Genomic DNA, 21,111 nt, shown 5'->3' on the forward strand with positions numbered 1-21,111 from the left:
TCTATTGTGGCAGACGTCATGCCTTCATCATTCTTTCCATTTGCTCTTTGGAATGGTTATACAATATTCCACATCTGCATTGATGAGTTTCACGATTTTTTACATTATAGTAATTAGAAAAAGAGTATTTTATTTTAATGGGCAGGCACAGATCTGAAATAGATGGATAAAGGGATTACACTGAGTCACTTGCACTGCTGTGGTCCCTGAAATGGCCTGTTCTTGAGATACAACCACTGCAATTTACTTGTTACACATTTTACTGCATGGACTGTGAGACTGCATAGACTTTTTCAGCAGCCTCATCTTTACAGAAATGCAGACAAACTATAAAAGTTAAGGGAGAAAAATATATTATAAACCCCAGTAATTTCACAGTTTGGAGCTATTTCCTTTTAAGCACCTGTATTTCTATTCCTGCCTTGTCTATAGGAATAACATCTGAAACCTGTTTGTAATTTTGGAAAACAATCAGGACACATTTTCAGTTATTTTCTTATTCATACAACTGTACTCTCTGTGTGCTTCAGTCCTCTCAATTACACAACTTGATATTAAAAAAGAAAAAGGAAACCCTGCTGAAGTGAGCTTTTCACTGGTATTTGGAAAGCAGCAAGTCTGAAAAACATCCAAAGTGGCAGATGTGCAAAATTCTCATTCAAAAGCTAGAAATTGTCTGTACAATAATTTTTCAACTCCTGTTAATTTCATTGCTTCTCCACTTGCAAACCAATACTACTAGTTCTTTCTTTGTCTGTAGAGACTTTGGAGTGGATTATGCAGCTATATTAGAGGAGAGAAACCGTGTGGAAGGGAAGAAAGAGACTAGAGTTTAGGAAGACACTCTTGAATAAAACTATTTTCTGCTGTACACTTGTTTTATTAGTTTTATTTTAGAAAGAATGATGGAAAGATGAAATTATTAAATTTATGTCAATTTTTGAACATGGAAAGACTAAAACAGAGAGATGTTTTACCTCTGATTGCACAAAGGCTGTGGCATAGCCAAGAATGCAACCCAAATGCCATAAGTTCCCCTTGACTGCCTTAGTCACAAGACAGTTCTGGGTCTTTGTGACGTTACATCTGTTTTTCAAAACCATGACATGTACAAAGGCTTTCCATTTTGTCAAAAATTATTTATTTGATGTACAAATAATATCTAAGAGGTCGGGATTGGTGGCAGGTACGGCATTCAATCCTTCCTGGGTTGTGTGGTTGCAGCAGTTTCATTTGTGGAAAAACAGTAAAAGAAACAACATGGTGGCAAACGAGAAGGGAGGATAACTTCTTATTTTTGACTGCTTGCAGGATTACAGAATCCTGCAAGGATTCTGGATTCAAGGGTTTGACACTGCAGGATTACAGTGTTGAAGTTGAGACATCCAATAAGTAGGCAGTGTCATCACAGTTCAGTCCCAATTCTGGATTGCCATATTTAATATGGATATCAAAGTAAAAATTCTGCCATTAACTTTAGAAATCAGAGTTGAGTGAGCATCTCAGTCAAAACATCATTACTATGTTTATCTCATTTTTCAACGTAAATTTGAAGTGACAATTCACTTCCAAAATAAAATGAATGGAAAAATTTATGGCCTTCATTTCTTCCGATGTTGGGGAACAAAGAGGAAGTGAGGCACCTGTGATGTTTCATGAGGCAATATTTAAGTCTGTCCATTGTCTTTCTGTAACAATGTAATCACAGTAAAATACATAGGATCATATTTAATAATTTAGTGATGATGTCTGGGAACACACCTGTCTTGTTCTGGTATGCTGCAATATAATGTTCTGCCAGGTCTTACTGACTTATCCATCAGTTTTAGTAACTTTTACCTATTTGACTTTAATTTGGCTTTACCATCTTCCTAATTTTTTATACCTTCAGACTCCGTGGAAACTTTGTGATTGTCTCTCTTTTATTAGTTAGTTTCCATCAGATTGAATTTTTTTCCCTAAGGAAGTAGCAGACTGTTTGGTTAATCAAAATCATGGTTCTGTTTCTCATCTTTTTGAAGTTCAGTACCTCAAGGGAAGTACCTTTACTGGTAAGGAGAGCCACCAGGGTTTTGCAGAATGATCTTCTACATGTGGGAAAACTGTTTGTGTTTGCCATTCTATGCACTCTTACAGAGCAGATGCATCTTGCCGGAGAAGGCTTTGCTGTCAGAATGCAAATCATGACCTACCTCATTTAAATGCTTTGTCAGAACACTTCAAAATATGATTACATAGGAGCCAAATGATACCACCCTGAGGATGTGCATCCTCAAAGTAGCTCTCTCATTTTGTCACACAATCAATATCACTAAATTGGTGTCTGTCTTTTTATGCAAGTACTTTACATTGTGGTAATTCTCAAGCTTTTAATAATCGTTCATCAGCATAGCCTGCTATTGGGACTTAGGAACCAGCCTTGTGACTCATTACTCCCAGTTAGAGATGCAGGAATTGTACATGTTGAAAAAAGTGAAATTCCTGAAGAGTGAGCCTCCTGGAGGAGAACAAGTTACAAGTCTTGTTTTGAAATTGGCTATGGTCTCTCCTGCCCCCCTCCAGAGGTGCTAAGAGAAATTATGCAGAATAGTTGCATTAGTCAAAGAAAGCCTTCTACAGTCTTCATGAGTCATTGCTGTGAGGCTCCGTGTCTTTACCATATTCTGGTGATGGGACAAGAGCATGCCTCCTACACAGTGATCTTCCTTCTTATTACTAATTGTCCACCCAAAAATGCATTTAAACTGCTGTGACAATTATAACATCTGTGAAGACCTAATATTCTTTGCATAGAGCTGGTTATTCTTAAACCAACACTAATCTATACCACCAAGAGAATGATGCTTTTCTGAAAACAGAAATGCTTTTCAGTTTCAGCTTTGTGACAGTATCATTTGTCCTTCCAACCATAGTCAGAGTTCCCTTACTCATGAGAGCTAGCTATTATTTTCTAAAAGTTGAACTACACTGCTTCCACAAATCCATTTACTACATCCTAGTGATCCTTACAACTGGTACCGTGACACAAAGGTATCAAATACCAAGGATTGTCTGTCATATTCAGTTCACAAGTAGCAATTCAGTTCATCTTCTATACACATGTGAAATTATCAGATACGAGGAATGCCAGCTGTGACAAAATCATTGCCGTTCGTGTCATTATCTTTTTCCCTGAATTGCCTGACGGTTTATACAGCAGCAACTCTGAAGTGGTAAACAGTCGAGGTCCTCCTTAGAAAAGTATAGTGACTGGTTATTTAGCTTATATTGACCCAGCATTTCAGTATTTTCCTTGGATCTCTAGCTGAAATCAGTGGATAGAAGGTTTTTCAGTTTTTCTAGGAATACTTCGGAGTCTTGCTGCTACACTGCTACGAATTTGAAAGCAGTTCTGTTACAAAAGTCTTAACCAGTTGAAAACAATCGTATTTTCATCTTGACCAATTTGTATCAAGTGATTTTGATCCCTGACTTCCTGTAATAGTTTTACAGGCCCTCAAGCATGAAAATGGGAGAAAATTTCAATAGATTCTTATTCTGAAAGTGTAGAAAGCTGTTTTCTTGTTACGATGCATAACACCAGAATATTTCTGTCCTGTGATGTATGTATAATAACAGTGCATATAAAACAATTAACAAAGACCTTATACAAAATTAAAATGTGCGATTAAAACTCTAATCTCTGACGCAGCATCTCTGAGTGATAAACAGCCGCCATTTTTTTGAGAAACAACCCTTTTCAAAACTGAGGAGAATTCAGTTTCCTGAAGCAATCTTTAGAGTGCATGCTAGCTACAGTTTCCCCACTAACACGAAAGCTGCAGAGGGTAAATTGTCTGTAATTATAAAAAGCCCCAGAGGAGGAGAGTTGCCTTTGTGCCCTGTCTCTGTTAAATGCAGGTCATTCAGACCAGGTGACTTAACTGAGTATATTGTAATCTTATTAATGTGGGCAAATGTTTCTTATAGCCATCATGAGTAGCTGTAGTTCATATTGCATGATGTGAAAAATTCAACTTAAAGAGAGATACTATGCTAATTTGTAAATTTAACTGAGTTTTAGTTCATAAGATCTCGACTGAACTTTTTGTGTTCTGCCCTGATTTACAACACTTAAAAATCTCATTGAGGGCCTGGTTTATGGCAGATTATGTCTAAAAATTTGTTGGTTTTCCCAAGCACATGTTTTTTAATCTCTCCATCCTAAGTCTGCATTTGTGTAGGAAGTTCCTTCTCCATTGTTGAGATTCTTGATGAAAGGTGTGTGTATAAGTATAAACTTGCAGTGCTAATAAAACTAGGAAGTTAGTCTTTTGGAGAATTCTGGCATTCCTCAATTTCACTTTCTGTACTCTTAAGTTAAAAATCTAGCTGTTTACTCACACCAGGAGCTGCTTCTACATCAAAACTTGTGCTTCGAGTTAGTGGAAAGAGTTTTAAAATGCTGCAGAACAGAGATGCTGCTCATACCAGAAGGGATTCGTATTAAAATTGATATGGCTGTCACCTGTGCCTTCTCTGACAGACCGATTCACTCCAAAAGAAGTTGCCAGTTTTCAAAACTCAGGGATTTAGAAACTGACTCTGCTTCTCCTCTGTGCCTGAAAAAAGATATAATTAACGTACAGAAAATAATTTACTGTATAATCAAATAAAAATCTAAACCCTTTTACATGACCACTGCTCTTTGAATACAGGTATGTATACATAACATTACTTAAATTAAAATGACCTTCTGATGCATGGTTTTCCATATAGGGTCCTTCTGGACTAAAAGGAATTCTGGATTCATTGAACAAGCATTATAATGAGGTATGGAGATTTGATATAGTGTCTGTGTGTGTGTGTGTGTTTATGACTAAGAAGTATCTAAGGTAGAAATGACCACAGTTTTGATCCCTGTGAACCACATTCCAAATTAATCCAAAGGGTAGGTCCTTCCCTGCCCCCTTTCTGCATCCCTGTATAGTCCCAGTCCACACTCCAGTCACATACCTACTGTGCCATCTATCCTGCTGCCATGTGTCTTACCTCCCATCCATCTTCTACTCACATATTTTTGCCTGGTATAACTCCAAAAGGAGGTGGGTGGACCACCTAGCTGTTAGAGTAAAGCATCAGCTCCCCATTTCAAAACCTAATTGCTCTAAACCATACATGACATTTTTTATTTCTTGACCTACTCTGTCGTGATCCTAAGAGTAGAATAGAAAGAAAAGGAGGCATAATTTTAAAAGATCTGCTAGCAATCTCTGAGAATTGTTCTTATGCTTGTATTATAGACTAATAAAAATATTGTTTTAATTATAGAACCCCCTGCAGCTACAAGCACTTCATAGAAAAACGTTAAAGTTGCATAGGACGGTGTTCTGTATGACAGAGCTTTTAAATTCTTACCACAGATTTTTCAAATCATTTAAGCAGTGATAGTGTCTGCCATTGTAAGGCATTGTAATTCAAAGATCATGCAAATTTTCTTAATTGATGCTAAAGTGAGTATGTAACTTACCTGATTAGAAAATCGTATTTCATTCAAAGACTGATGAAGCACTATTACAGGAACATTTGCTTAATACAAAGGTTACTGTGTGTATCACACCTTAAGTCATGCAGGTCAAACCTGGAAGACATCCATTTCTTTTAATATTAAAATGCATGACTATAAAGAGCAGGTAAATCCAGGATGTTTTTCTTATATAACGTACCCATATAAGTACTAAAATCTCTTTTTGAATAGGGATTCTGCAGCGAAATTCGTATCAAACATCTCTTTCCAGTTGCTTTTATCACTGAAGTGATTTCTCTGATATTTCTGATATTTAATCCATTCCAAATCAGTGTATCACCTTAGAACACACATTAGGAATTAAGCATAGTTTTATATGCTGTCCTGGACAGGGACATTTTCATACCTGGAGACTTAGTTTCTGGTTTTGATCTGCCATTTCATATGTATGTGTTGAAGTTTTCTATATTTTGGTTTTAGACCTTTCATTTTCTTACCAGTTTCTTTTTCCTGCCAAAGACAGCTTTCATTGATACCAGCCCTGTTTCCTCTATCAATACCATATTTGCTGTAACTCATTCCCTACCTCTGGACTATTAATCTCTTTTACCCTGATAGTCCCTTTAAGGTTAATTCTGCAGGAGGAAATACAAACAGTGGTGATCTTCAGGAACTGGCAAGCATCTGTCTCCAAAAATCACATTTCTTATCATTGTAAGGCTCTAAGAATTCCTAAGTTGTCTTATATTTCCTAATTAACAGTATTCTGGAAAAATGTAGACCAGCTGCTCTGTGTGTTTAAATTAATCATCTTTTAAATCCCCTACAGCTTACCAACTTCCTTCTTCCTTCAGCTGTCTTGTTTGAAGATTTTAATAACTCTGTCATGAGCAATTACCTTTGCAACAAGGAAATGCTGTTTGGTTTCAGATGAGAGAGGAGATGGCTTTCTGATTCAAGTAGCAGGTTTTAAATACAGAAACTTTCTGTAACTACCTGTTCACATCTTCCTAGAGTCAATTTAAGTCTCCAATTGCTACAGCAAATGTATTAGTTTCTATATATTTTATGATGGGAGTGGGATATTCCCATCAAGGACCAGACAAAGACATCAGAGAGGTCATCAAAGACAAGGACAGCTTGTCTGCTTTGCCATTGATTATTCATTTAGGCAGACGTATGCACCAATAACTTTCCTTTTTTCCCCACACTATTACGTGGTATGATGAATGCTGATTTTGTTCACTGCACCTTGGAGGTACGAAGCAATCTTTCACATTCCAGTATATAATTTTCAATGTGCCTCAATTATTTGCATTTGTAAGATGATATTTCAGTGATATTCTGAGGTTTTTGAGATTCTTTACACCACAGGGAACGTTCTTGTCATTTTCCAAGATTTTATGCATGTTCTTAAGGTTCTCACAAGCTCTTCTTTCAGCTTGGTTTTTTAAAGTGTTTAAATTGTGACCACATTTTTGTTGCTATAGAGATTTTAATATCTTTTTTTTCTGAGGATATTAGTATGGCTTCTTTGCGTTGGTGTTTCTAGGAATCATGAGAAACTGCTACTAAGAAATGTGGAGGATCAGTGAGAGAGATCTTAAGACCCATCATCATTAATAATGTCTTTTTTTCTCATAATTTCTCTGTTTCTTAGCAGATTGTTTGCAATTCTTCTGATTTCTGTGTGGCATCAACGAGTAGTTGTAATTGCAGAATGTATTTTTATAATTTGTTGCAACCAAGCTTTTTCTGGCTCAGTATCAATCACTTTATTGTGTAAGGAGGCTGGAGTGCAAGTCTTTAAAAGCATAATTTACTTGATCCATGTATCCAGTGAAAGAGAGCACTATAAATACAATTGCTCATAGCAGCAGCAAATTGTGCTGAATGGCAAACCAAGAACAGCACTCTTTCTTTAACGAAGGTGAGGGGAACCTGCTGAGGATAAGTAGTAGCATCGATCCTTAATGGGGTGGGAGACAGTGCTGGAGCATTTCTTCATTCTCATTGTTCTTCCTTTCTGCCTGTTCTTGCAAGGCATGTGACTATTTTTATATTCCTTCTTGTTATGTCTTTTGCGCTTTCAGTGTAAATGGGATGCTTTGCATGTGTTCAATACATGCATTTTGTTCTCTTCGTTATGCCAAGAAACTGGTTCTGCCCTGCTCTGTAAGTTACATTCCTTCAGTGACTGGTAAATGATGCCTCATGGTTTGTGTTTATACAGTCTCAGGGCTCTTTTATCATCATTTGCCTGGGCTTTCAAGGTCTCTGCTTGTCATCTTTTTTACTTCCCGGTTTTCTGTACATAGATATAAGGTCACTTCAGTCAAACCTGCTTCTAAACGTCTTTGGAAAGGGCATACAGATCAGTTTAATCTAAAATGTTCTCCAACATGTAAAAATAAAAATGAAACAACAACACAAAGCAATTGAAACTACATCACAATCTGCTCAGGAAATGTTTCAAAATCATTATAATTCCTAATAATTATAGGTTATTCTTGAATAATTCATTATTACTTTTCTAAGATTTTTTTTCTTTGGCATATTTTACTTACATTTTGCGGTAAAGAGCAAATGACCTATAAATATGCAAAGAACATAAAAGTAGTTATTTGATCTAATACCTTTTTTTCTCCTCCATGTATGCAAAAGAAATGCACAACTCAGAATAAATCGTAACTTATAGTATACTCATAATAACAGATACCTAGATTCTTCTCAGTCAAGCGGTGGTCAACTACTCCTCAGCAATACTCAGGTTCTGTTCTTTGGATGTCTGCCTCTTGCTCCGGAGCTGATTTTAATAATTAGGGTAGTAGTGGTGTTACAAACCCTAAATACTGAAGAATATCCTTCAGGACATTAACATTTATAAAATAATAATGAATTTTATTCAGGTTATATTAAGTTATCAACTTCTGAAAATAACAGAGTGTAAATGGCACTTCTATTCATCATGAGGTTCTCCTGTTTTAGAGATACAGGAACTGGAACATGGCAAGGGGAGCTGGCTTGTTCAGGGTTCCCATTCAGCCCAGTGGCAGATGTTCTAGTACTTGGACTCCTTGGGTCCCGACTTGAGCTTATTTTTCTGGGTCATTGGTTTTGTTGCTTTTTCCATTGTCATTAAAAGAAAACGTTCCCTTTAAGTAGTCTGAGCCTCGCTTTGCAAAGAGGAAACCATTTGCTTTGTATTTTATTGTATCTTTACCGTGTACAGAAGAGCAAATAGATGCAGTGCAGTAATACCTGAGCAAGCGTATAACCTGAACCCCTGGTCCTTAAATCTGTCTGTTTTCTTCGAGGAGCCTGTTGGTCATGCTCATTCCCTCTCATTCTGTCTCACTGCTGTAATAGACTTAAATTAGTTCTATTTTACATTTCATGCTGCTCCAAAGTAAAAAGCTTCTGTTTTTGTCATAGGAGAGAAGTGATTTTTATTGTTCTTTTCTAACATACTTGAGAAATGTACTGTAATAATGAGCATAAAAATATGTTCTTTGCATTGAGTTAAGAAAAAAAAAGTCACAGCTTTGCATAGCAATATTCAACATAGACATTTCCCTTTTATGCTTTTGTTCATCTGCTAGTCTGACTGGAGTATGAATGCATGACAAAGGATGTGTTGCTGCAATACATTACTTAGAGGTACTGCATAGGCATTTAGTATCCCTTTCTTGTAGTAAATTAGGACTTCTGAGTTTACATACTGGTAAATTACATTGTTATGGTAAATAAATTGTTACTGTAAATAAATGGTGACGTGTTCTGTTCTCTGATCTTTGTGGTGATATTTCTTCACAGAGTGATACAAGACTACTAGGATTACTTGGGACCCCTGGACCTAAAGGCCAGAAGGGAGATGTTGTAAGCATTTTGGATGAATTTGGAGAAATTTCAAAGTGCCTATCTAACCTGTCTCTGCCACCCTTAGCACAATATATTTTATTTGATTTATCACAATGGTCTTTGAAGGAATAGATTTTTAGATACGACTGGCTCTTTGATCTGTGTAGTTCAATATCTGGCTCATCGTGCTATCCTGCAGGTGCAGCACATGAGCCTTTCTCCTCTGATATATGATAACCAGAAAGGGAAAATGCAGGAAGAATTATGTGTGGTTTCTATAACACTGTCTGAGGAGAAGTCAAATGAGCTGGCCTGCCAGTTAGGGGGAAAAGACTCTAAAAAAGTTGAAATTTTAAAAATATTTTTAATAGTAAGTCATTAATATTTAAAGGAGTTCTCTGTAACGATGGGACTTGCTATACCAAAAATACTTATAGTCAGCCTCTAAAAATTACGTGGAGGTCAAATTCTGAATCCACACCATATGACAGTGTATTGTTTATAGGCATCTGTCCTGTTTAAACAGTGGAATGAATTTTTAACAATTGGAAGCCTTTTAAACTTGGAAGAAAAGAGACGGGTGCTCTGGATACATCACAGGATTGACACCGTTTTTTGTTGAGAAGCCTGCAGATCTGCTATAGGAAACAGTCATTTAAATTAATTTGCATATGTTTAAATCTCAGATTTCCATTGCAATAGAAGTTAAGATTTTGTGCCCTACACAGAACAAAATACAGTTGAAGGAGAGGAGGAGTTTATTTGCACTTGTTAGAATAAAAAAGGTTTTAAATATAATTTATTTTGTTAAAAGGGTCAAAAAGGAGAATTGGGAATGACCGGCGCAAAAGGAGAAAAGGTAAACTAATTCCTTACTTCCGTGCTTATGTGTGATATTAGAAAGTGGCTGAATGTACTGATTATGAATCAAATCTTGGAAAATATACTCAGGATCAAGAAAATATATTTGGGTGTAGGAAAAGCTGTCAGTCTCTGAATGTCCTTAGTAATTTTCTCAAGCCCCTCCTTGAGAGAGTTTTTACGTATGTAAGTAAATTTCTCTGTTCCAACAGCTCACAAAGTCCTTAACTTTAAACACATTCAGAACTCTACTGAATACCAGTTTAAAATTATGTTTATATAAGTTCATGACCAGTGATTGCCTCACAAATTAGATGCCATTTGTACTTTTTCAAGTCACAAATGTGATCTGCAATGTCTATGTGAAAAAACAGGAGTCTTTAAATTATTAAAATTATAAATAAACTTCCTAATTGAGTATCTTCTAGTTTAAGCTTAAATTTTCCGGAAAGATGTGGGGGGGAGGGATGTTCCTGGGAATAGGTGTGTATTGTGTTTTTCTAGGAACATGTGATGTACCCAGGTCTTCATCGACTGAATAACAGGCATTTTGCTATTCAGCTGTTAGGCTTCCAGTTGGTTTCTTTGGTCATATCCTAGTGTATAAACAGTTTTCATGCAGGCAGAAACTTTTTTTACTCTGTTGGTATGACAGATTCATGATTTTGTGTGTTATAAAGCACTTGTATTTGAGAATTTCTCAGATTTGTACGCATCATCATTCTTTTTAGTTCATGTGCCTGACCATCCCTTGTGCCCCTGCTTGAAAGGATCACGCATGTCATGGTCTTGTCATTAAATCAACATCATCCCTCAAGTAAAGTTTTGTAGTCCATATACTTATATTTTATATTGGTTTTAAAAAAAAAAAAAAAAACAACACTTTTCAAGGACTCTTCACCAAAACCAGACATATGCACTATTTACCATTTGAAATAAATCTGTGTTAACCTCTTCCCTATGTTTCCATAGGGAGAGCCTTCTGAAAAAGGGGACAAGGGAGATCCAGTAAGTATAGCTATGTTTTGAACTGGTGATGTGAATAATTTACGTTTGATATGATTTTCATACTGTACTAATGCTGTACTTCTTTCCTTTGTACATTTTCATTAGAATCAGCGATTACATAGGGTAGCATATGTATTGTCTCCTCCTTACACGTGCATCAGGTTCACACAGGTTATAAATAAAAAACAGAGATGCCTTGTTCTTCAGCATTTCTGTAGTTGGTACAGTCCATGAACTGAGTTTAAAGTACATGCTTTTTTTGTTCCCTTTTTCAGTTATTTCACAAAATTATATGTGGGCTGAACTGTATTATTTTAATTGTTTTACCAGTTTCCAGTGTGGCATTTAACATCAGGCAGTTTTCTTATAGCCATTTTATATACACATAATTTTTTTGTTATTTTGGGGATATTTTCAGCACACTCATTCTGTAAGAGTCTGTTTACATGTGTTGCTTATTTTTAATTAACTATTGTCCTCTCTTATGACATTTGACAAAAGCTAGTTATGTTGTTTAATACACAACTGAAGGTTGCTCAGATACTTGTGATTAACATAGTATAATAACCAAAATAAGGCATACTGTAATAACATGTGGTTTTGGAGATGAATACTGTGTCACCCGTAGAGATTTAGTGGTGAAGAATAGGCTTTAGACTGGAGAAGCTCTTAAGGAAATGTGTTTTCAAACAATTTTTCTTGAAAACACTAGAAAAACCTGCAAAGAGAATTAGTTTGAAAGAAGAATGCCTTTCAGAGTTTGCACTACGCATCAGAAATTCTTTAATGCTTTCTCAATATTTATTAAGTTTGCATACTATATTATAATATTTTAAGGTGGCAAATTAAACTCTTAGTTGATCTTAGTTAAAGTTTTAACTTCTTATGGTTGTACCTGCTATTTTCAGGGAGAAACTGGAATGGGGGGATCAAAAGGAAATAAGGTATTTTTTGACTTGTAAACACAATATACATCGCTGGTGTACATAGCTCATACTGGGAGACATAACAGTAAATTTGGATTTTTTTTTTTTATTTTTTCAAACAATGCCATTAGGGTGAAACAGGAGACCCTGGACCACCTGGTCTTACTGGAAATCCAGGATCAAAGGTAGGTGAAAGGTATTTTTGTGGTATTAACAGCCATTACATTCTATGCTGTTATATAAGAGGACTTGGAATGCTGTCAACTCTTTAGCTAGTATTAAAGGGCAGAGAATACAAATAGTTTATATCAAAAGTTTGTGTATGGATCATGGCTATTTTAGTTCATAAAATTCTTGCTGATCTCAGCATCAGTCAGCAAGCAATATTTATACAAAGCTCAAATGTTATTTGCTCACTCAAGAATATGAGCATCCATTTTGCAATTACAAAGCCACTGGTAGCTGGGTGTATTTTCCCATCAGTGAGGCAAGGAGTAACCACTCCCAGTACATTAGCGGTTCCTATGTTTAATCCCATGTCAATGTAGTCATTGCCTTGGTGTAACTGAAGTAACTGAAGCACAGATGTTCTTGAGAATCTCTCATTATGCCTTGAATTGTATCAAATAAAGGTAGAATTGGAAACTGTGAAAATGTAACCTGCACCCAACACTATTCACGTTGGATGTGATAGTACCCAAGTTCCTTAGATCATCAAAAGAAGTCCCAGGGGGAATAGATGCAGCTGTAGGGTCCACAAAACTGTGGTCTTAAAAATGATTCTCCACTCCTTAGACTGCTCTTTGGAGGCTAACATCCTTCCTTGGTAGGAGCTACTGAAATAATTGTTATTACTGCAGTGGAAATCTAGGACACCTTCACACTGTATACCTTCCAGCAGAGGCTCATAGAGATCCAAAGGATCATTAGGGCTTGCACCAAGTCATCCTTTTATCTCTACATCTCAATTGCCTTTTCTTTCAGTGCTCTGGAGTCCTTCTGATGAGATCTATTCCAAAAAGAGAAGGAACACCTACCACATAGTTAAAAAATCACTTCTAGATCTGTCCCTTGAGGGAGAAAATCCTGATTTACTTCTTTTGTTTTGTCTTTCCCTTTAAGTAGTGCCTTTGTATTTACTTGCGTTTGCTTTGTATACATGCTTTGGATTTTGTACAGTCAGTCCCAAAGATTTATTGGACTAAACGTTAGATGAAGTGAGAATGAGAAAACTCTGTACTGCTTATTCCATGTAGAAGATAATTCTTAATGCCAGATGTTTTAATCTATTTATATATGAGAACGCTTTACACCAAATTACAACAAGTCTATTGACTTTTACCTCAAGCGTGTATTATATCATTTCACAGGGATTGCAAGGACCTCCAGGACCTGTCGGACCCAGGGGACTGCCAGGAGAAGTTGTATGTATTGTGCAGTTTCACCAAGCTGTAGAAGTGTGGTGTGTGAACAGTTAGCCAGTGAAGCAGTACCACAGAAGTTATCACAGGTTCTCCTTTTGTGGATGGTACTATAGCAATCGGGTGTCAAAGCACAGTAGTATGGGATGCCAGAGGATAGAATTCTGCCATTTGCTTATGTCCTTTCAGTCCTTGTGTTGCCATCTGAACAAGTAAGAATGATAATACTAATTTGTCTGATTCACAGATAATTAGTTCTAAAAAAATCACTCTTATCTCACAGGAGTAGGTGAAAATTTAAAAAATCTCTAGCAAAGTTTTAATAATGTTATGTCGTGAGCTGGAAAGGACAGCGTGTGTGGAGGAAAATGAGAAGAAACAGGGAAAGTACCTGAAGGATTTAAACACATGGCCTTCCTTATTTCTATCTCTGGTTTTGTATTATTCTGAATTGTTTTACTTCCTGTAAAAGGGGTAAAGATTAATAAGGTGAACAGAATAAACAATTATGTTTATTATCTTAGAATTTAGGTCAGATTTATGAGTAAAACTAATTCAGATCAAGACGTAATTACATTAGAACTAGGGACAATATTAAAATATTTAGCCAGAGTAGAAGTATTGGTTGGAAAGAATTTAATAGAAAACTCCTTTTTTAAGTACTGTTCAATAGATTAAATTACTCAGATAATTTCTGCAGGAAGTGGAATGAGAGATTATTCTTATAATTGTTGGTTGATACTCCAATTTAATTGTGCAAATGCTTACTGACAGTCATAAAGTACCTAAAGCCATTATAAGGTTGCCGTAGGTGAAAAATAGCTTAATTTGTGAACACTGACAAGTGGCAGATAATATGTGTTCGTGTGTCTGTGCAAGAATGTCAAAACCTGAACTGTTGAATACTACTTGTTAGACGCAATAGTAGGGGCTGCTTTTAAATTTTGATAGCACCTGGACTAAACAAAAGTGGCACATCCTGGGGTCTCCAGTTAATAAAGAGACGTGAGCCAGACTCACCAATTTGGAGGCTGATCACCTGTTGTGCTTCTGCACATAGACTGTTTAGATGGCAAGAACTGAGGGGTGAGGGTACCCGGAAGAAGAAGTGGTGCCAAAATAGAAGGGTTCCTGAAAGGAAAGAGGTGCTCTCTCAAGAAAGAAGGGGAAGCTCTTGGCTGGAGGAAAGATGCTGGAAGTGGGGGAAGGTCGTGGAGATCAGGGAGATGCATGGAAACAATTGCCAGGGACCTTAGCCACTAACACCTGAGACTGGTGACTGTGAGCAGCTGCACAACACAAACCAAGACAACTTGCTGCCCAGCCATCCCGGACAAGCAACGATCTCCCTGCTGGAAAGGGAAGTCAGGACCCAATGAACGTAATGCTAACAGGGGAACGAGTGAGAGTGTGAGATAATCAAGGAGGTAAAAGCTCTCATCTCAGTGGTTCTTAAATAAACCCCAATATCCAGATCCACTACAGGCTGTCACATTATGTCAGAAGCAGGATACAGATGGTTTATTGAACCTCGAGATCATGGCCTGTTGAGGGAGGTCCTCCGGGAGGAGTGGAGGGGACGGGACGCCTCACCAGAGATGCAGCGTGCCCGTAACCTTTATGCCTGTGGGTGCAAAGCTGGTGTGTTGGGATTGTCAAGGCAGTGGGGGGTCTCAGCAGAGTTTTAATGTGCCTACAGTTATTATGCTTTTGGGTGCCCCACATTCAGGTCTGCCAACTGGTTGGGATTTGTCAGGGTGATGGGGGCCTCCTTCATGAGGGTTTCAGTGTGCCTGTAACCGTTATGCCGCTGGGCAACAAACCAATGGGTCTGCTAGCCGGTTAGGATCCCTCAAACTGGTAGGGGCCTCCCCTGAGATCCAGCACACCTGTAACCCTTGTGCCTTCGGGCAGGAAGAGCACAGGTGAAACTTCAATCCAGTCTGAATACTCTAGGAAGCATCTTAAACTATTAGGCACCATTATACTAAGCTTAAAAGTTCCCTGAGCATTTGACTTGACACCCTAATGTAGCAGAAGGCCTATTCTGAGGATGTGGCTGCCTGTCTCCCTTCCAAATTACGGGGCAATCCTTTTTTAGGTGTGCAGGCAGCTATGTTCTGTCTAATCCCCCATGTAAACTGAAGTTAGGTTTCAGTCCACAACAGTGGTGTTGTCACATAACATAACAAGTAGCACCTACCCCCTGTCCCTGGTTCTCCCTCCATTCTTCCGTAAACCATAAAATGGTTTTTAAGTACCATTTTGGAGGTTTGAGTGGTTAGATCCAAGAAGCAGACCAAGAAAAGCAGGCAATGGAGAGCTTGGCTTTAGCCTAGCAGTTAAGCCATTCACCTGAAAAGAACTGGGATTTTGACCTTTGCTCTGTGGGTTGGTTTTGGTTTTTGTCTTGTTTCTACAAACAGAAACATCTAGGAGCTGGTGTTGCTGCATTTTGTCTTAGGCCTTTCCACATGCGCTCTGAGACTACTTTGTGGAAAAGAAGTCTTAATTTGAACAGACTTTTAAGTCATATACTTTATTAATATTAAAATACAGTTCTGAATGGTACGCAGCTGGCAGACTTGTTATTGTTGACCTGTTAAAAGCCTTAGAGATATAAGCAAAGTGACAGCTGGAATACAGCATCTTCAGCTCCTGGCAGGGAAAAAACACCTAATATTCAAATATGCATGTAGTCATTTTGTACTGTCTTCTTATTGACCGTTTTTTTTATACCTTATTTTACTACTCAGTTGAGGCACACATTTTTTAAATTGTGTCTAATTTACCTGTCTTCTATAACAATAGTTTGTAAGCCTTTTCTGCTGTGCAGCAATTTATATATAGATCCCAAATCTTACTGTGAAAGATAACAAAATACTGCATTTCTCTTTTGCTTGTGTTGCCGCTTGAGTTCATATATGCTGCTTTTGAAACTGCTGTTCTGCTGGATCTCTAATCGAGTGACATTATGAACAGATAAATACTATATATAATATATGTAGATCCTAGATATAGATGATCTTGAAGACTCGTGTTTGTACACACAATTCTAGTATATAAAAACATATATTTAAACATATTGTAGAAATAGGTATATAGTTCCATGCTCGTTGTTTTATCTTCTAAAGATGAAACATTGTGGATTAACAAATATAATAATTTGTCTTATGCAGCATCATGAAAATTATGAAAGGTTGAAAATTGTTTTACTTCCACTAACCTCATTGAAGAGTCATCCAGCAGATAAGGCTTGCTTCTTTCCTTTCCTAAGATATCCCTTAAGCTTGGTCCAACAAAAAAAAAAAAAATCTGAGAAATCCTTAGGAAAGAAGATAGACTGTATATATTTTATGTCGCTATCAAAAGGGGATAGGGTAGGACATGATGTCTAATCCATAATCAGTAAATTTAAACTTCCATATATTCTTATAATGATTTTGTGTTGGTATAAGCAGAATATTCTTCATTAAGGTTTGTTGGTTTTTTTCTTATGCTTTTGATTTGGATGGCTGGGTGAAACAAGTAGCTGTCTGTCTGTATTAAGGACAGAATACAGAAGAGAAAGTGAACCCTCACTACTGGCATGAAAATGTTGTCATCCTTCATATGTCAGTGTTCACAAAAGTATGTTTTACACTGCGAAGAAAAATAAAAACAATATGTCTTTCTTTGTCTTTTTCTTAGAAGTTCATTTTCCATTCCAGATTAAGTATCATACTTAGATTTTACTGTTCAGTTTGGGCAATTTTATCATTTACTGTGAAAATTACTGCTATTCTTAATAAAATGCTTGATACAATAGTTGGTTGAATAAATAGCATTGAAGGGTTATGGAAAAAGTTTTCTGTGTTTGTTACAGCATAGTAAGAGAACACAATTTAAACTTCCCTATTATTTAAATAGTTTCTATTTAGATTTTAATCTATTTCATTACTCTGCATTTATAACAAATCCTTCATGAAAAGGGCAAGGGAAAATACTGACATTAAAATCAAAATGTGAAAGATGAGAAGATTTAGACAAAAGAAAGGGTGAAATATATTTATTTTGCTGAAAATATTTGACTGTCCATTAAATATCTAAAACATTTTAAAGGAATTGGGTGGATTAAGTAATGTGCAGGAGTAGGAATTCATTGAGGCTAAGATACAAATGTGAATAATTAACTAGTGTAGGAAATCATGCAACCTTTCATAGGCAAAAAAGTTAAGACACTTTTTTAAAACTCAATTTTGTACCTGCTACCGCCTTCCTTGAAAAAATGATTCATTTTTCCAGACTTGGAATTATTTTGAAATTGAAGAAATAAACCTGTCAGTCTTTGCCATTCTGCCCTGATAGGGTCCATAAAATAATCTTGATTATTACATTTCAACTTAAAGAAAAATGATTCATATATTTGATTAAAGAAGCATTCATTAACTTGTACTCTTTAACATTTTGGGTCAATACTAATGTACAGTAAATAATCCAGTGGAAACTCATTTTCATCTGTAATTTTAGATAATCTTTAAGGGAGTAGCTATAAAAATGTACAGTTATATTTTTATTAATTGCAGGGCTTACCAGGAGAGCACGGGGTACCAGGAAACCCAGGAGTGAAAGGAGACAAGGTATGTTTTAAGTGTTTTTAATTAAGCTTGATATGTTAGAGCATATTAGACTGTAATCTCTGAAGTAACCTTCCATCCTTCTGTAGTGCATCTGTGTGGCTGCTTTATGAATTGATTTTAAAATGTACAAGCAGCAACCCCATCTGCTCCTTGGAGAAGCTGCAGGCCAATTTGGCAACCCAATTGCTCTTTAGATTCATAATTTAAGTAATATTTCAAGGAGGTTGCATTGAGCTCTTACATTAAATCTGTGTGGTTCAGAAATGTCAGTTCAGGTCCTGACCACAGAACAGCCTTTTCAGTGTAGTGTCCTAACCAGACTAATGTGTAAAATCCCACTTCACAGTCAGACATACTCACCTTGGCAGAGCACCGGGGGAGCTATTCTCTCTCAGATGTGAGCCGAGGCTGGGGTCTCTTTATGGCATTGTATTTTGCTGTGTAGAAACCCCTGAGTTAGAATTCAGCTACATCCGCAAGAGGTAAAAATGGTATGCGTGTATACGTTGAATGTAGAGAAGGAGAGAAAAGAGGATATACAGGCATACTGTGAGCTATGGGATGTGTTATGGTATTTATACGTTGTGGGGTACAAGGGAAACTAATAACATCCGTTTATAGTTTGAAGAAGTGAGCCGATTAAAAGGCAGGAGAAGAAAGTGACTGTGGAACAATGACAAAAATGTGTTCATCTTGCAAAATAGGAAGTAGTAGATTCAGAAGGAATTACAGAGAATGACGCAGGAGCATCATACACAAGGGGACAGTGTAATAAAAGGCGCAAATTCACCTGTGTAAGCAGGAGGAGTTGTAGAGATGTGGAGCAAGAGACGCTGCATGCATTGAAGTAAGAAATAGAGGTGTAAGCAGGAATATGTGAAGACTGGGATTTTAGCACTAGATAGCTGGAGAGAGACAGTTTGATACTGTTACTGTGAATTAATTGGCAGGGTTTAATGACAATCTGCCTATTAGAGGCATGAAGACAAAGAAATGTACATCAGATGCATTGCAACCATGGAAAACTGAGAGAATGCTAGTTACTATTAGTGATTGTGTGGTCCGTGCCTCCTCTTCTTCTGTAACTTTTTGAAGGAAAATATGGGGTTTTTTTTCTTCTCTATTTCTTCTCAAAGTACTGGCACTTTCAAGGATAACCTTGATAATATTTAGAGTTTTTTCATAAGGGAAAATTCTCACATTTCAATTAGTGATTCAAATTTATCTTGCAGGGGGACCCTGGTGGGATTATGGGACCACCTGGACATCCAGGTCCAAAAGGTGATGTGGGGCCTCCTGGACCAAGTCTGCCTGGAGCACCAGTAAGTCCATAATCTGAAAAGGCTTTTATGACTTTATTTCTTGTAGCGACAACTGTTAAAGAATTCTCACTGTGCAATGAAATAAATCCGAACAAGTATTTTTTTGGATGTAATTTAAAAATTGAGATATATGTTATAGTGGTATTGTAAGTGCACTAAAATATAGTCTAGAAATAGTGCAAGGCTCACACATGCTTCTAGTGACAGTGGTATTAACAAGGAAGACATATGTAAATCTGTCATAGTTTATTTATAAAGGCTGACTAATTTTGGCAATAAAATTCAGCTAGTCTCTTTGATTTCAAAACATAATTTGTTTTTTTTCTGGATTTTTTTTTTTAGGGTCCCACTGGTATTCCTGGAAACCCAGGTCCACGGGGACCAAAGGTATAAAAAATACCTTATTTTTCTAAAGTTTCTAAAAAAAAAAAAAAGGATAATATGCTAGTTTACATTTTCAGACCTGTTGTAACTGAAAGCTTTGTACCCTTCTCAGGGAGAAAGAGGACTACCTGGTGTACAAGGAGCACCTGGGGAGATGGGGCCCCCTGGAATAGGCATTCAGGGATCACGAGTAAGTATAGCAACACCCAGAATTTGGGCTTCTCACTGTGCATTGCTGAGAAGATGCACCAAGTAACCAAAGCATAGTAAAAATCCATGCCATGAACTCCCTTCTGACTCAACTCCCAGCTCAGCATCTTTTGCCTTTATCCAGACCCAGAAAGATCTAGTGCTAAGTGAGAAATGGAAACCTTGGGGAACTGAGTCAATGGCTACTTTAGAGATGAGCTTCCTAGTGATGATGTTGAGACATCTTCAGACTAACTGTGTCTGTTTCTAAGCAACAACTGTTTGCAGTTGTCAGCAAAATCCAGCCTGAGTACTGGCACAAAGAGAAGAGGTGTACTCGACATCGTAGGTGATGGCATTTTGAAATCCATGCTGGTACTGGAAAAGGCAAAGACACATGGAAGAGATGTGGAAGGCTTTGCATCAGCTCCTAGCTTTTTCATTTGTGATGACTGCTAATTACAAGCTTAGGTCTACTGCTTATAAATGAGGACCTTACAGTGCCAGCTACTACACCAGGAAATAATAAAGTCCTGATTCGGCACGGCTTGCTTCACGTATTTCTGTGCAGTTTAAATTCAAACATGAAGCAAGTTGATGCAGTGTATCTAGAGCATTCATACTAAATAACTTCTATAGCAGTAACTGTTTCAGTTATTCAGCTTGTTTCCTAGGTTTCTTTCTTTCTATTGCCTTTAAATAAATCCATCTGCAGTGTCTTCAGAGTATTCAGTAAAAAAATTGATGGTATTGATGGTGTAGATGGTAGGTGGTACATGTTATTACCCGAGTTCTGTTGTGGTGAATAGGGCAATCTCTCTTCAGTCCAGACCAATATAGTCAGCTGATACATTTCAGTTTATTGACAGGACTTGGGTACAGAGACAAAATGTTTGAGAGAGGTGACTAGAGATTCACACTGAGATCTTAATCTAAAATCCTTAGAATAATCCTTAATCTAAAATTATTTAAAATAATTTATTCAGTTAAAATATTTTCAAATCTGAATTTTTA

General features: G+C 36.9%; 1 protein-coding gene across 8 annotated transcripts in view; it reads left to right on the forward strand.

The window, feature by feature from the left end:
• The window catches only part of COL19A1 (collagen type XIX alpha 1 chain), a 212,598-nt gene that overhangs the window by 141,868 nt on the left and 49,619 nt on the right, over positions 1 to 21,111 (forward strand). For all 8 annotated transcript variants that reach the window (XM_072855250.1, XM_072855256.1, XM_072855253.1 and 5 more), the window contains 11 exons: positions 4,759 to 4,812; positions 9,323 to 9,385; positions 10,182 to 10,226; positions 11,201 to 11,236; positions 12,145 to 12,180; positions 12,294 to 12,347; positions 13,533 to 13,586; positions 18,149 to 18,202; positions 19,435 to 19,524; positions 19,867 to 19,911; positions 20,021 to 20,098. In XM_072855250.1, coding sequence (XP_072711351.1) covers positions 4,759 to 4,812; positions 9,323 to 9,385; positions 10,182 to 10,226; positions 11,201 to 11,236; positions 12,145 to 12,180; positions 12,294 to 12,347; positions 13,533 to 13,586; positions 18,149 to 18,202; positions 19,435 to 19,524; positions 19,867 to 19,911; positions 20,021 to 20,098 — 609 coding nt within the window. The remainder of the gene's footprint in view (positions 1 to 4,758; positions 4,813 to 9,322; positions 9,386 to 10,181; positions 10,227 to 11,200; positions 11,237 to 12,144; positions 12,181 to 12,293; positions 12,348 to 13,532; positions 13,587 to 18,148; positions 18,203 to 19,434; positions 19,525 to 19,866; positions 19,912 to 20,020; positions 20,099 to 21,111) is intronic.

Source organism: Ciconia boyciana, chromosome 3 (genome assembly GCF_034638445.1).
Source record: "Ciconia boyciana chromosome 3, ASM3463844v1, whole genome shotgun sequence".
Classification (NCBI taxonomy): Eukaryota; Metazoa; Chordata; class Aves; order Ciconiiformes; family Ciconiidae; genus Ciconia; species Ciconia boyciana.